Genomic DNA, 14,180 nt, shown 5'->3' on the forward strand with positions numbered 1-14,180 from the left:
TTCAAAGATACAAAAATAATAATTAATAACTTTGAATTTTCACTTTTTTTTTTTTTGCTTGCTTGCTACGCTCTAAAATTTTAACCTTTTTTCTTACTTAAATTGTTTCATAAGCAATTTTACAAAATAAATTCTTTGGTCGTTAAATTATCTTCGATTTTCGTAGACAATAATTAATATATACCTCAGCATATAATTTTTTGTCTAATATTTGCTTGTTCTCGAAGTTTAATCTTTGATGTATCTTCGTAGTCTTCAAACTTGAAAGTCTTTTGATCTTCTACACGTCTTCAGGCTTTGTATAGAGTAGTTATATATAAACCATGTGTATACTCGTCACTAGTACACATATATAAACCATGTGTATACTCGTCACTAGTACACATGTAAGATTTCACATTAGTTGGAGAGAATAACGAATAATTCCTTATAATAGTGTAAAAACATCTTCATAGCATACACGTAAAGTTTCATTTAAAAAATAGTTTCCTGGTTTGTAAAGATTTTTCGCGGCATAGAGACGTCACAATCCATCTCTGTTAATGTTCGTGATAAGAGTATATTCACAGTTGACCAAAAAAGCCAAATAGAATTGACTTAAGAGTTTCTCTACAACAACTACAAAAACTAACCACGATAAACTTTGTTAAGGTCATTGAGACTCATCACACGCCAGAGGCAAGCAAACCACCCAACCATTTGGTTATCCATCAAACTTGTATTGATTTTATATGCGTTTTCGGAAGCACGAATCCAGCTCTTCGTTCCTCGAATGAATATTCGATGTCGTCGTCAGGGATTTGCTCAGCTTTGTAAGCAGAAGGAGGCAGGGCGATAGCCGGGGTTGTAGTTGAAGGGGTAGATGGCACTGGAATTGTCATTGGCCTTGGAGTCATGATGCCCTGGTCGTCATCTTTAGCAACTGAAGTCTTCTTCAAAGGTGTGGCAAATGGCACATTGTTGGTTGGGCTTGTTTTTTGTGATGAGTCGCTAGATGCTGTGTTTTCATCGTTGATAGAGTTCGTTGTGTTTGTCTTTGGTTGCACTGTTGTAGCAATCGGTGCGAAAGGTTTTCGAGTCACCGACTCGGGTTCACGAGCATTGGCCAGTGAGTTATTGTGGCTCACAAGTTGACCAGAAAAATCAAGTTCTCTTCGGCCTAAAACAAGAAAGAGGCACAAGAATATCAAACTACTGCCAAAAGCTGAACAGAACTCATCAATAAATCAATGAACAAGAACTAACAAAAATGGCTGTACAATGTCTTAACGTTGGTATGGTATTATAACGGACAAGGAAAAAGAAATAAAGCCGTTTCTTCACACTATGTTTTTGACTGGAAAGGTTCACGAACAAAGAAATAAAGCCGTTCTCAATGACATTTTCACTTTTGGTATTCTGTTTGTAAAATATCATTGCTTGTCAACGTTCTACTTACTTTGTTTGACCTAAATTCCAAATATATATATATATATATATAGATGAATGCTGGTTAAATTATGATACTTGAAAAAAAGGACTTTCGAAGAACTTTCTTCTTTTTGTTCTTTTTTGTCAAAAGTCATTCGAACAGTAAAACATTTAATGTTTAAGAAATTTCTTAAGTTTCATCCTCTAAAAACAAAAACCATAAAAAGAAAGGCTTTAAATATAAGTTTGAGCATTGACTTCAAATGAATACACAGAAAATACTATTGCCATATTGAAGATTATGGTCTCAATAGACGTACGTACGTGTATTCATGGCAAAAGTATAACCCAGATGATCAATAATAACTAGCCAGAAAAACATACCAGCAGTTGGAAGAGATCCAAATCCTTCATCATAGTTTTGATCATTCAGCTGGTCACCTTTCCTAGATGAACGCGACTGAGGTGTTGCCTTGGGCGTTTGGTGCGCGGACCCTCCAATGGAAAGCCTCTTACCTGCGGCTGAAGATCTGGGAGCCTTTTTGACACTCTGGGGTTTTGAAGGGCTTGGCTTTGATCCATAAAGAGCCTCCTGTTCTGCAATTAACTGTCCCTGGAGTTTCTTCTGGTCCTAATCAAATAAAACAAGGAGAAAGAAATAAGGACTTGACTGAATAAGTCAGTTTTTCAGTATGGAAAATGGCCACTTTATAAAGTCAACCAGCACACAGATGGTGTGTCCATTGATGAGCAATAACAGTAGGAAACTAGAAGGATAGTAAGTATCAACCCGCAGCCTCCGACGCTCGTGCTCTTTCTCTTGCCTTAATACGGTATACTCTTCAAGCATATTGAGCAGACGGACCTGCACCGAAGTCGATTACAGAAGAAAATGTTGAACAATTTCTGCAAGAATATTAAGTTGAACAATCATATGAAGTACTTACACCATCGTATGTAAACTCAGTGCCTCTGTCATTCTCCCATGCAACCGTTTTTGCAGTTAATGCATCTACCATTCCTGCATAAGATGGTTATGATATTCAAAGACATGAAGATAACATCCAGAAAAGAAAGCCAATGACATGACTGCTGGTCCGAACACTTCATAAATAAAGCACATAAAGGCACGAATTGAATTTATTGAATACCAACTTAATGAATGTCTTCAAATGTCTACTAAACTGTTTGAACACAAACCTGGAAGCTTATTAACCAAAGCTCGGGCCTTCTCTGCGCGTTTGAGAATGAGATGTGTCCCTCTACCAGCATTATATCGATTTTCATCCTGTGAAACACAAATAATGTCAGGATGCAGCTAGATTTAAACAATATAGATCAACTAGTTGGTGTAATGAAATGTGATAAACGCTTTACCCTATTATACTCCTCGAGCCAACACTCCTCTTCACATGCACTCAACCATTTCTCAACTCTTTCAAGAATTTCTTTCCTCACAAATGCTTCCCCTTTAATCCTGGCAACCTGAAGCTCGATTTGCTCGAGAATAATGGCAGGGTCAACATCTCCTACATCAGATGGAATTGCATACAAGTTAATAAAACAACAAAAGGAAGAGGCAGTAATATTTTGTTTTATATTACACTGAAAGTTACCGGAGTCTATAGTTTCAATTGCATAATCCACTATTGTATCTTCCTCCAGGACCAAATGTGTTTTTCTACAAATCTCATCCAGCTCTGACTTCTTCTTCAAAACAAGTTCTTTCATCTTGCTTGATTTTAACTCTTCTAACCGAGACACTTCTGCTTCAACCTGTAAAATATTAATCATTATTAATCTATATTCAATTCTTTAAGTTTCTATGACATGCAAGTTTTGTTATAGCAGAAGAGCAAGAGATGATACAAACTCGGAAGTACTCACAGAATTAATTGAGTCCACAGAAAGACTATTGGGTTCATTAACTTCATCTTCTGAAGCAGCTATATTACATGTCACATTCTGGAACAACTGTTGTTCTTCCATTGGCGTATCCATTAGATTCCAAAGCTCCAACAAAGTTGTAGCAAGATCTTGGAGCTGCCCAAAAAAGGTGTTATTGCAGCTAATTCAAGGCAGATAGGTTTTAAATTGTTATCTACGGATATATAGATTTGAGGTAATACCCGCTGCATTCTTCGTAATTTAACCTCCCGCAAATTAGTTATTGCAGCAGCCAGGGTTTCAATTGATTCACTAGTTAAGGTAAAAGGTCCTTCTGGGTCACCCAAAGTGGGATGAAATTCGTTCACTGTTTGCTTGAAATCCATCCCAAGCACTAAACAAAGCAAGTTTAGAGTCTGAAGGTGCTCCTGAATAACCATCTGCCGGTCACTCTGCATAAGTGGGTATCGAGTTTACTGAGTGACTGATAGTACGAAAGGCATCTATCTAAAAAAAGTAAAGAACGAACTTATTAAAAAAATCAACAAAGTTAACCTTCTCCTTCTGTAGCATATGTAACTTCCCCGTTAGTTCTTCTAGCTTCCTCAATGATAAATCATTTTCATCAATATCTATACTGGAATGTGAAAATTTTGATCCATAAATCTCACAGGATATCTTCTTTATTTGTTCTAGGACTTCTAAAAATTGGTTTCTTCTGTCTATTTTTCTTTTCTGCATTTCATCCACTTGTGGAAGAACACGGGCCATCTCTTCTTTCAAGGTTCCAGCCTTTTGATCAGCCTGATAATAATAGAAAAGCTATCAATAATCACACCATCAAAAGCACTCAAATCATTCAAAGAAATATCAACACATATATCTATGTCTATAAAAGTTGCCATATTGAGCCAACTGTTTACTTTTGTAATTACAAAATTTTGCACAATAGATGAGTTATGCACAATTAAATCGTACGCAAGACTGAAAGGCTGACCAATAACTCATTATCAGAGCCACAAAAATTCATGCAGAGGTTAGAAACTAAGACTTAGTCATATTTGTTGATTATATAGAGCCTAGAAAACTTTTACAAACCAAGACCTTCGTTGAAAAAACAAAAAAATCCAAGAACTGTGATATCGGCACGCATATATTTCACCTTTAGCTTTATGATGGCCAATCATAATTAAACAAAATCAAAGTTACTATGAGGTGTAATCGTGCAATATGTTTCAACCTGTCTCGTATGGACTGGTCTCTCGCCCATTGCAGAGCAGATGGCAGCCAGTTCTGCTTCAGAATCAGCAATTGCCTGTCTTAGCTGAGCTCTAAAGCGGTTTGCTTGATCTACCTTTCTTCTGTAAACTTCTAAGCACTCTCGTTCAACCTCAAGCAACATTTTGTCCCTTGTGGCCTCAGATTCCCCAACTTCGTCCCAAATTATCTGATATTGATATAATATAAATATTTCAGCCTGGCGGAACTTACAAAAAATGGCAGCATTGTTCAAAAGGTTTTAGGAAAAAGAAAAAAAACCTGAAGTTCATGTAGAAGTGTTCCACATGTTGTTTCCATTTGTAAAAGCGGATCATTTCGAACATTAGTCATGCTGACGCAATTCAGTCAGCTACAAAAGATGACTGAATCAGTATATCAAATAGTATAAGCAAACTTCGCGCCACAAAAATGAAACCGATCCACAAATACTGACGAATCTTCAAAGAAAACGATTATTCCATTCCGAATATGAAACTCAAACCCTATCCAAATAGCCGCCTCAAAAACAATGCGTCAGATTATGGGAATACAAAATGCTAAAACGATTAAACACGAATCCAAACACATTCACATCAAAACTTGGTTCAATCGATTCATAGCATGACATTCAGAAAACATTCCGTCGTTCCGCTCAAAACATGACCGTAAGAAAAAAACCGAATCATCATTTCCGAATTCAAATAAAGAGAAAACAAACATCATCCTCGACACGATAGAAAACAAAAAATTGCAGTTACGCTCAAATGTATAGGCAACACGTCTCATTTCCCCAAATCCACAACAGAAACAATAAAAATTGCAATTACGCTCAAATGTACAGGTAACACATTTCATTTCCTCAAATCTTCAACAACAACAACAAAATTCCTCGTCACATACAGAGCGATTTCCCTCAATTAACGATTGAACGAGAATATAAATCATAGAGCTTAAACACAAACCTGATCAATCGATGCTCCGAAAACTTTTCCGTGGCGAATAGGATTTGTGATTATCTCCTGAGATCTATATGTTCGTTTTTCCTTTTTGTTTTCGAGGTTAAGCAAATGTTCGTTTTGTTCCGCGTTTCGAATTTGTAAGAGAGAGAGATTGAAAAATGGGGGAAAAACAGAGAGATGAGAGACGTTATGGAAAATTGGACCGTTGGGGAAGAAAATATATTTTATTTTATATGATTTATATATTTATTAATGTTCTATTAAAAAAAAAAAAAAAAAAAAAAAAAAAAAGGGTTTGAATTTCAAACAGAGAGAAAAGAGAGGAGAGTTTGGGTCCGGTTTGCCGCGGCCTCACAGTAAGAATACGAACGTCTACAAGGCCCACGGCCCAACAAGACCGGGCTGACAGACCTACAAACCGGGAAATTCAAGGCCCAATATTAAGAAAACCGTTGGCCTGACAACTCATTTTCACGCGAGTGGTTAGGTTTCTTGAAAAAAAAATATCTCAAAAGTTTTAAAAATACCAGAAATTTATTAAAAGCTAAATATACCTTTTTACTTTTAATAGTATTTCAAAAATATCTTAAAAGTTTTATTATTTTCTTTTAAATTTAAAAATAAAAAATAAAAAATAAAAAATATTTGTACGTGAATAATTTATTTAATAAATATTCATAAAATTTTAAAAGTATTATTAACACGATTAAGTGAATAGAAATCGTCAAACTTTTTAATATTATTTTTTAAAGTTAAGGAGTATTTTTTAAATATGGTACTGACAGACAATAATATTTTTTAATTTAATGTTTTTAAAGAAATTAATTTTAAAAAATTAATGTTTTTTTAGTGTATTAATTATCGGTTTGAAGTTAAAATGGTATTTTTTAGATAAAGTATTGATGATTTTTCAAATAAATATATATATTTTAACCGTTTTTAAGTTTAAGGGTATTTTTTAAATTTATATAAAAGTTTAAAGATATGAAAGTTACAAATTCTAGGTATTTTTTTGTGAGTCCGTAAATATGGTTCCAATTCAATTTTACCATACTTTTAAAAAAATTAAGAATATTCTGATATAGAGACGAAAATCGACCTTAGTGATCAGACGATGTTGCATGGAAAAGTTATCGCTCAATGAATAAAAGTTACTCTTGGAATAATAGGTTCCAATAGCTCATGTCAACGGGATGTTTGACATCTCGATGTCGACTCTCCGTCACCTGGGGCTATAGTATGTTCTATGGATTAGGATGTTCGCTCGTAAAATCAATACGTGAGTTGAATTCAGAATATCGTTAGATAGTTCGGTCGATATTAGGTGTGGGCGTTAGAGCATTAAGAGAACCTTCCCCTAGTACAAGAGGACTAGAAATGATGCACCTTTGGTGTACCAATTATCGTGCCCACAATAAACGTTAGATAGTCAAGTGCAAAACAAATACCTGCTGAAAGCACCTAAATAGTAAGAATACCTCAAGATGAGCGCTCTCTTAGTCCAACTTTCCTAAACTTTGAGTAGCACAGCTAAAATAATGATAATCGATGCATTACGACTTGTAAATATTTGATATTTAAATTTTATAAAAAGTTATATGTATATATATATACACACAAACATACATATAGGAAACTTTGAGCATCAAAACTAAAATAATGATAATCGATGCACGACCTGTAAATATTTGATATTTAAATTTTATAAAGAGTTATATATATATATATATACACAGATACATACATGTATATACATACATACATACAATATATATACACATACATATATACATACATACATATATATACATACATACATATATATACATACATATATATATACATACATATACACACATACATACATACATACATATATACACATACATACATACATATATATACACACATACATACATATATATATATATACATACATACATATATATATATATAATTGAATTTTGATCTCTAGCATCTTAAATTATTTTTGATTAATTTAAAATGATATGGTTGGTTTAAACTAATATTTTTTATAAAAAAAAAAACAATAAATAATATTATAAGTTTCGACCTTTTAAAAGTAAATTAAAATTTTATTCGAAAATGGATTCACTTGACGGTTTTAGTGTAAATTTTAATTTTGTTTAAAAAAGAAATAAAGAAAGAAAAAAGAAAAAAGCATTGGCATTCATACGCTACTATTTCTTCACCGTTTCTTCCCAGAACATTCTCTTCCTTCTCTTCCATTTCACCGTTTTTTTCTTTTGCTAATCTGTAAAGAAATCCAAACAAAACTTCAAACCATTTTCATGTACGTTGTTTCAGACTTAGACACAGAGATCGGGAGTTGAAAGCCAGAAATCGGAAGAAGATGGGTCAAACGTTTAGCAGACTCTTCGATACATTTTTCGGCAACTCTGAGATGCGGGTATTTTACCGTTCTCTATTTTTGTTTTCGAAATTATTTTTCTAGAATTGGATTTGGTACGCTTGTGTAGCCTTTTGATCTTGTTAATCACTGCGAGTTGTTGGTTTCTTCCGTCATTTTCTGGTGTTGAATTTGTTTCACGGTTGGCTTAGAATTGTAGGCCGATTTTTGCATAAACTCTTTCGATTGATTTACTTTATATGTAGCGGTACTATAGCTAGAGAGCTAAATGCTAGTGGGATTGAGAGCTGCATGAACTCTTGGTGAAATGGTTTGGTTTTATCTGGCCAATACTAGTTCTGGGTAATTGAAACTTTATTCTGATTGTAGGATTCTCTATTCTTATCATAGCCAGTGCATTAATATGTCTCGGTTATGTTTGATGTGTATTTTGAGATGGAAATTCATTGAGAACGTCGGAAAATTCGTCGAGTTGGTCCCTGAATTGGAAATACTTAACAATTTGACTTTGCCAAGAAGTTAGCCTCATGGACTCATGATTGATTGCACAGACCTTATATTATAGGGAAAATGGTCCATTTGTGACCCGATTTTAGTAGTTGACGTTAGTTTGTTGTTCTCGACAAACGATGATTGATTTATAGGCATGAAGTCTAGCTTTGCCATTCGATCCGAGGAACAGATATTGTAAATTATATTTTCTAGAAAAAGTTGGGGATCATTTGGTAGTTTGCTTTCCATATTAGTTTTTATGATTTATTCATAGGAATGCAATCTGTGTTCGAAAATCGTGGTTCACTTCTTGAGAACGTTTTGTGGGAAAGAAGATCAATTTGTGACTTCTTATCTGGTGGAAGGGTTTCTTGTATTTTCTCAATTAACTATCCATTAAAGAGGTCTAGGGATTTTGCTTCATTCACTTTATATAGCTAGAGCGGACTCATGGATTGTATTTCCATATGCCTCATAGATTCTCTATTATTGTTTATCTGCTTGGTTACAAATCCTCACATATTTTATTCCTTTTTCTTGAGGTGGTTTAGGTTGTCATGCTTGGCTTGGATGCGGCTGGCAAGACAACTATATTGTACAAGCTGCATATTGGGGAAGTCTTATCGACGGTTCCCACAATTGGTAGGTTCTTCACAATTAAACAAAAAGTGTCAATCTAGGGATTTTTGTAACTTCTTGATTGAGTGTAAGTATCAATATTTTTCGTGGTATCATAACTTCTGTGCTAGCTAATATATTTCTGCCCTAAATCAAGGATTCCAGTGTAATGCTTTTGAGACAATGCCAGATGACAACGTGGGGGATGTATTGCAAAATTCATACATTTTGAGACAATGCCAGACAATGCCCTAAATAAAGAATTTAGCGAAATTGTCTTTGGAGAAAAATTCTTCTTTCTATTGTAATGTGTGGGGGATTTATTGAAAAGCTTAAATGGAAACAAGGGCTTGGGTTTTATTAGATACTACCTTAGATGCTTCAAATATCATTAATGGAGCTCTCTCAAGACTTTTCCATTTCTTTGGATTCCATCGTTTACATCAAGTCATAGAAAATGGAGTTTGTAACTTGAATAATGTTGTAATTTATCATCCAACTGTTTAATTCCAGAGAATTGGGAGCTTGAAGTCTCTGAGACAGGGATGGATGTTTTTCCACCTTATGAGATTCATGAGTCCCCCATTAAGGCATCCATTAAAACTCTGGAGTTCTCAAAACCCTTATCTGTTAAAAATTGTTACATTGCTACAATATACTTGGAGAAGCGAGTCTTTCATTTCTTCTCAGTCGCCAATCGAGGATAAAGCTGTGGATCTGATTTAGTTGGCTAAAAGTAGAGGTAGCAGAGAGGTGGTTCAGAAATTCTTTCGCTGTGGAGGAAGCCATTGAGAAAGGACGGAGGAGAGGGGTAAGGGAAAGGGAGTGCGGGGCTGAAGAGAGAACAAAAAAGCTATAATTGCGTCCTCACTAATTGATAATTGTGCTTTCTTTATATTTATCAAATAAACTTAATACTTCCGAAGTAATACTCATAAGACCTTATATCCCTTAGATGGTACATGGTCATCTGGTTTCTTGTGTGGGTTTTTCTTGCCTTTCTTGTGCTAATAATTGTTTCAGTTCTTTGCGCCATTATTAGTAGTAAAGTTTTTTATGGCATTCATAGACGTTTGGTGCTTGCAATCATAACCTGGTGGTTTTATCCCGTTAATGTGGCATTAAATTGATTTTTCATTTTCCATGCAGGTTTCAATGTGGAGAAAGTCCAGTATAAAAATGTTGTGTTCACTGTTTGGGACGTTGGAGGACAAGAGAAACTGAGGCCATTATGGCGTCACTACTTTAATAACACAGATGGACTGGTAATGACTACTAGTGTTAGAATTTCTACCATTTACAAATATTTGTGTCTAATTTTAATTGTCAAACATTTGTCCTTTATTGTCCTTGTTCTTTTTTCCATGTCCGTAACACGTCTCTCGTCTATATAAGAAGACCTAACTTGCACATATTAACATATCAATATATTTTTATTCTCTCAAAATTAGGATGGCATCAAGAGTAAAGAGGTTATATGTCTAAACTCTATTATGTTGTTTCCTTCACCAACTTAAAAAAATTTCAAACCCTCAAATAGGGATGTTTAAGTATTGATACAAGTTTAAGTTTACCGCAACTCCTCAGCTTAAGCTTTTGGATTCAGTGATAATTTAACATAGAGCAGTAAACCTAGATCCTTAAAAAACCCTAGTTGCCACTTGTACTATCTATCTTCAGAGCCTTAGTTGCAATGTCTAAGTGATGCACCCTACTTCTAGATCTTCGTGGTTGTTGGTGCCATGTTCGCCATTCAAGTATGGTCGTCACTTAAACCTTCCTCAGTTGTGTACCAGTATGCTGCCAACGTGGCTTCTCCTCAATCCATTTTTGGTCAGACATTTGCACCATTCAATTCATGTTTGATTGTCGTTGTTCACGCTTTTCAATTTGTTTTTTTGTTGCTGATTCCTCCACCCTAAGCTGATTTGTGCGTTCTAGTTGATTCACACGCTGATGTCAACTAGAAGGATTGGTTCATGTCATGGCGCCCACACATCCGTGGATTAGGTCTCCCCCTGTACAAAAAGTTCTAAATTGCACATATTAATATATGGATATATTTTTATCCTCCCAAAACTAAGAACTAGTAAGGGATGTCAATGAATTTTGTAATTTGGATTTTTATTCTTCAGGTTTCTTTTTAACATTCAATTTGATTTTTTAGTATAAAGTATCATTCTGGAGTTATTGTTTATTTATTGACTTCCTTTCTTGTTCATAGAAGCCTATTATCGGTCTTTTTCTTATAAATTATTGTAAGATGATCTTACATTCTCTCCTAATATTCATCTAACAGAAAGAAGTCCTCATACTGATAGCTTTACTCGTGCAGATTTATGTGGTTGACTCCTTGGACCGAGAGAGAATTGGGAAGGCAAAAACAGAATTTCAGGTTATGGCTCAAGTTGCATTGTGCATTTACGTATGGCGTTATGGGCAACCCTTTGTTTGCTGATATGTAATTTTTCTTTCAGGCCATCATTAACGATCCATTTATGCTGAACAGTGTCATATTGGTCTTTGCGAATAAGCAGGATATGGTATGTATATCTCATCTTCTTCTGGTACATACTGTATAAATAATTAATGTTTTATATCCATAATTTGGTTGTATATTATGGGTTGGGAAGACAAAAGATAAACTCTTCAACCTACTTCATTTTACTAACCTGCACTGATACGTGAAGTACATGATGCATATGTGATAAAGGTCTGAGCTAGTTGTAATATTAGTATTACTCCTCTCTTTGAGATACACATGCCATGTCATAAGAACAAAGGTTAGTTTCTAACAAGCCCAAGTTGCGAAAAGGACCTGTAACTAACGTGAATTGTGAACAAGAATATTGAATACTGAGTATTTGATATTTATTTGGACAATTGGTTCTGTTTCTGAATAACGGATATTTTTAGATTTTGTTTCCAATATATTTTTAGTTGTTATCTTAAAAATCAGGTCCTTACATTTAGTCAAAGAAAAATAACAGAAATGTTTTCCTACTTGAAGAGGACGAAGTATCGGTATAGAAAGTAATCTACCTTGATTATGCGGTTTAGAGACTGCTTCTAGCCCCTCAAGTTTGTCTGATCCCTCTTGTGTCGTCCGAATCTCAAAACATATTACGTAGTGAATGGTAGGGGTCGGAATATGAGTATAGACAGATAGATAGCGGGAGTATCAAGTATGGAGTCCAGGCGTAGTTAAAGCCAGCTCTTGAAGCCATAAGACACCAGCCTTGTCCATGCAAAGTAGGGTGAATAAAGAAAGGTGAAGTTGATATTGTGCCATGATCAATTGTAAACTTTTATAAAGATCAGATGACCTATGAATTCAAATGGTCTCTTGCCACACCATATTAGGTCGCAGTTACCCCATAACAAAATCATGTCCAAGCCTTATATAGGGCATAACATCTATTAGTTTCTTTGGTTTGATATTAAAACTGAGCTTTTGTCCAGTTCTAGACGAAAGAGTGCAATGTGTCTTCAGCTGTGCTTGTCAAGCACTTTATATATAAAGCATTGAAGGTGAAGTTGAACACTGGTGATTTTTAGGCGCCTTACCTTTTCTTGAGAAATATTTAGCACCAAATCAACTTTAATCCTGCTTCTTTGTACCCAACAAAACGTGATTTGCATGAGAGTCCTAAGGGATAAACCTTTTGACCATATAAAAGAGTTACTTGATGAAGATCGCATAGGATCAAGTCTACACGTCATCGAATATTAGCTCTCGTTCCACCGAAGAAAGATGGAAGTTGTTGCCTGCCTGATGATAATTGAGAAACCCACAAATTCATGATGAAATCCCCCAGCAAAGATACAAGGGTCAAACTGGAAAACACCTATCCAATTCATCAATTAAGATAGCACCGTCAGCACCAATAACCACATGGTCCTCTGTGTTAGAGGGTTCGACCCCTGTTCCCACCTATGTATATGAAATATTTTAAGAAGTGAACATCTTTCTTAGTCGCAGGGTCCGGGAAAAGAATAGGAAATGTGATTTCACTATATTTCTGATTAGGAACGGGCCTATCCCAAAAATATTTTTTTTAGTGGGACGATAGCTTTGGAAAGATGGATTGCCCATTTTTTCTTTAATCTTGGGAGAAATACGATCGGGGGTCTAAATCAAACCCTTCGGGTAAAATAAGAACAACCCCCACGTGTTCAAACCACACTTTTTTCCATTCGCAAGAACTTATTTCTTGCAACAGGCTTTTCTTTGTCTTGTTCATACATCTCTTCTTTCGTTCAAGTTCGATTTCACATGCAATAGTAAGTAATAGCATCAATAACGATTTCGATATCTCTTAGTTCATTCTAACGCAATTTTTAATGATTTTGTTCGTCCAGAAAGGAGCCATGACACCAATGGAAGTATGTCAAGGACTGGGTCTATTCGATCTCAAACACAGAAAATGGCACATACAAGGAACGTGTGCTCTCAGAGGAGATGGACTTTACGAGGGTTTAGACTGGTTAGCTGGAACTCTCAAGGAGATGAGAGCTGCTGGATATTCTTCAGTAGGGACATCATTTTAAAGATATAAAAGGTTTCATTCAATTTTCCCTCGATCTTCTTCCTCTTTGCTGGCCTCTTCAGCCATTAAAAAGCATTTAGACTCGCTTGTGCTGTGTAGGTCCAGGTTGGCTGGTCGAAGCCGCTGACTTCTACAGTTTGCAGATTTCAAATTGTAATCAGAGTGTCTTGTTTCCCTTATCAAACTTGAAATTATCAGGTGCCTACTCTTTGGCCTTGACCTTAAAATGTTAACTGACTAGAATGTAATCTATCTATCTATATATATATATCTTCTTTAGAAGCGTTTGCACATAATTTCCTTTCCTTCCATCTCTCTTTACGTGAGTATATTTATTTTGAAATGTTGAAAAATGTCAGATCGTATATAAGGAACGGTGTTTTTTTGGACCCTTTTTCAAATTCTTGAGTAAACTATCGACAACTTTTTTTTAAGTTCAACGACTGAGAGTAGGGGATCAAACAACTGTCAATTAAAATGATAATTGATGTCTTGTTCACTTAACTATGCTCGAATTGACCGAGAGAACTTCTAATACTATCATGGTTGATTAAATATAATTTGTCGTTCTATCTTTTTTTTGGCTACTATGTTTGGGGGCATCAAAACACG

At 35.1% G+C, this 14,180-nt stretch overlaps 2 protein-coding genes across 3 annotated transcripts; one reads left to right on the forward strand and one right to left on the reverse strand.

Moving 5' to 3' along the window:
• Positions 1–448: 448 nt before the first annotated feature.
• LOC111808677 (65-kDa microtubule-associated protein 3) lies at positions 449–5,685 on the reverse strand. Its single transcript, XM_023694809.2, has 13 exons — positions 5,520–5,685; positions 4,837–4,927; positions 4,538–4,744; positions 3,853–4,101; positions 3,540–3,749; positions 3,298–3,453; positions 3,027–3,186; positions 2,788–2,939; positions 2,611–2,698; positions 2,358–2,431; positions 2,201–2,275; positions 1,795–2,041; positions 449–1,159 (listed from the first exon to the last, which is right to left on the reverse strand). Exons 2-13 carry the CDS (start codon positions 4,906–4,908, stop codon positions 711–713), a joined length of 2,139 nt encoding a protein of 712 aa, XP_023550577.2. The 5' UTR covers positions 4,909–4,927; positions 5,520–5,685; the 3' UTR covers positions 449–710.
• Positions 5,686–7,692: 2,007 nt separating this feature from the next.
• On the forward strand, positions 7,693–13,873 carry LOC111808678 (ADP-ribosylation factor 1). 2 transcript variants are annotated; one of them, XM_023694811.2, is made up of 7 exons: positions 7,693–7,947; positions 8,952–9,042; positions 10,168–10,283; positions 11,354–11,413; positions 11,496–11,561; positions 13,381–13,580; positions 13,649–13,873. In XM_023694811.2, exons 1-6 carry the CDS (start codon positions 7,891–7,893, stop codon positions 13,567–13,569), a joined length of 579 nt encoding a protein of 192 aa, XP_023550579.1. In that variant the 5' UTR covers positions 7,693–7,890; the 3' UTR covers positions 13,570–13,580; positions 13,649–13,873. The 2 variants fall into 2 exon arrangements, with proteins under 2 accessions (XP_023550579.1, XP_023550578.1); XM_023694810.2 differs by having other exon boundaries at positions 13,668–13,873.
• The last annotated feature ends 307 nt before the right edge of the window (positions 13,874–14,180 follow it).

Source organism: Cucurbita pepo, chromosome 13 (assembly GCF_057944985.1).
Source record: "Cucurbita pepo subsp. pepo isolate OVF chromosome 13, ASM5794498v1, whole genome shotgun sequence".
NCBI lineage: Eukaryota > Viridiplantae > Streptophyta > Magnoliopsida > Cucurbitales > Cucurbitaceae > Cucurbita > Cucurbita pepo.

Coding starts and splice junctions, on each gene's coding strand:
- LOC111808677 (XM_023694809.2), bottom strand. CDS start 4,908: ATGACTAATGTTCGAAATGATCCGCTTTTACAAATGGAAACAACATGT. Junction 4,745..4,836: donor CACTTCTACATGAACTTCAG/GTTTTTTTTCTT, acceptor TATCAATATCAG/ATAATTTGGGACGAAGTTGG. Junction 2,432..2,610: donor TTTGGTTAATAAGCTTCCAG/GTTTGTGTTCAA, acceptor CATCTTATGCAG/GAATGGTAGATGCATTAACT.
- LOC111808678 (XM_023694811.2), top strand. CDS start 7,891: ATGGGTCAAACGTTTAGCAGACTCTTCGATACATTTTTCGGCAACTCT. Junction 9,043..10,167: donor ATCGACGGTTCCCACAATTG/GTAGGTTCTTCA, acceptor TTTTCCATGCAG/GTTTCAATGTGGAGAAAGTC. Junction 11,414..11,495: donor AGGCAAAAACAGAATTTCAG/GTTATGGCTCAA, acceptor TTTTTCTTTCAG/GCCATCATTAACGATCCATT.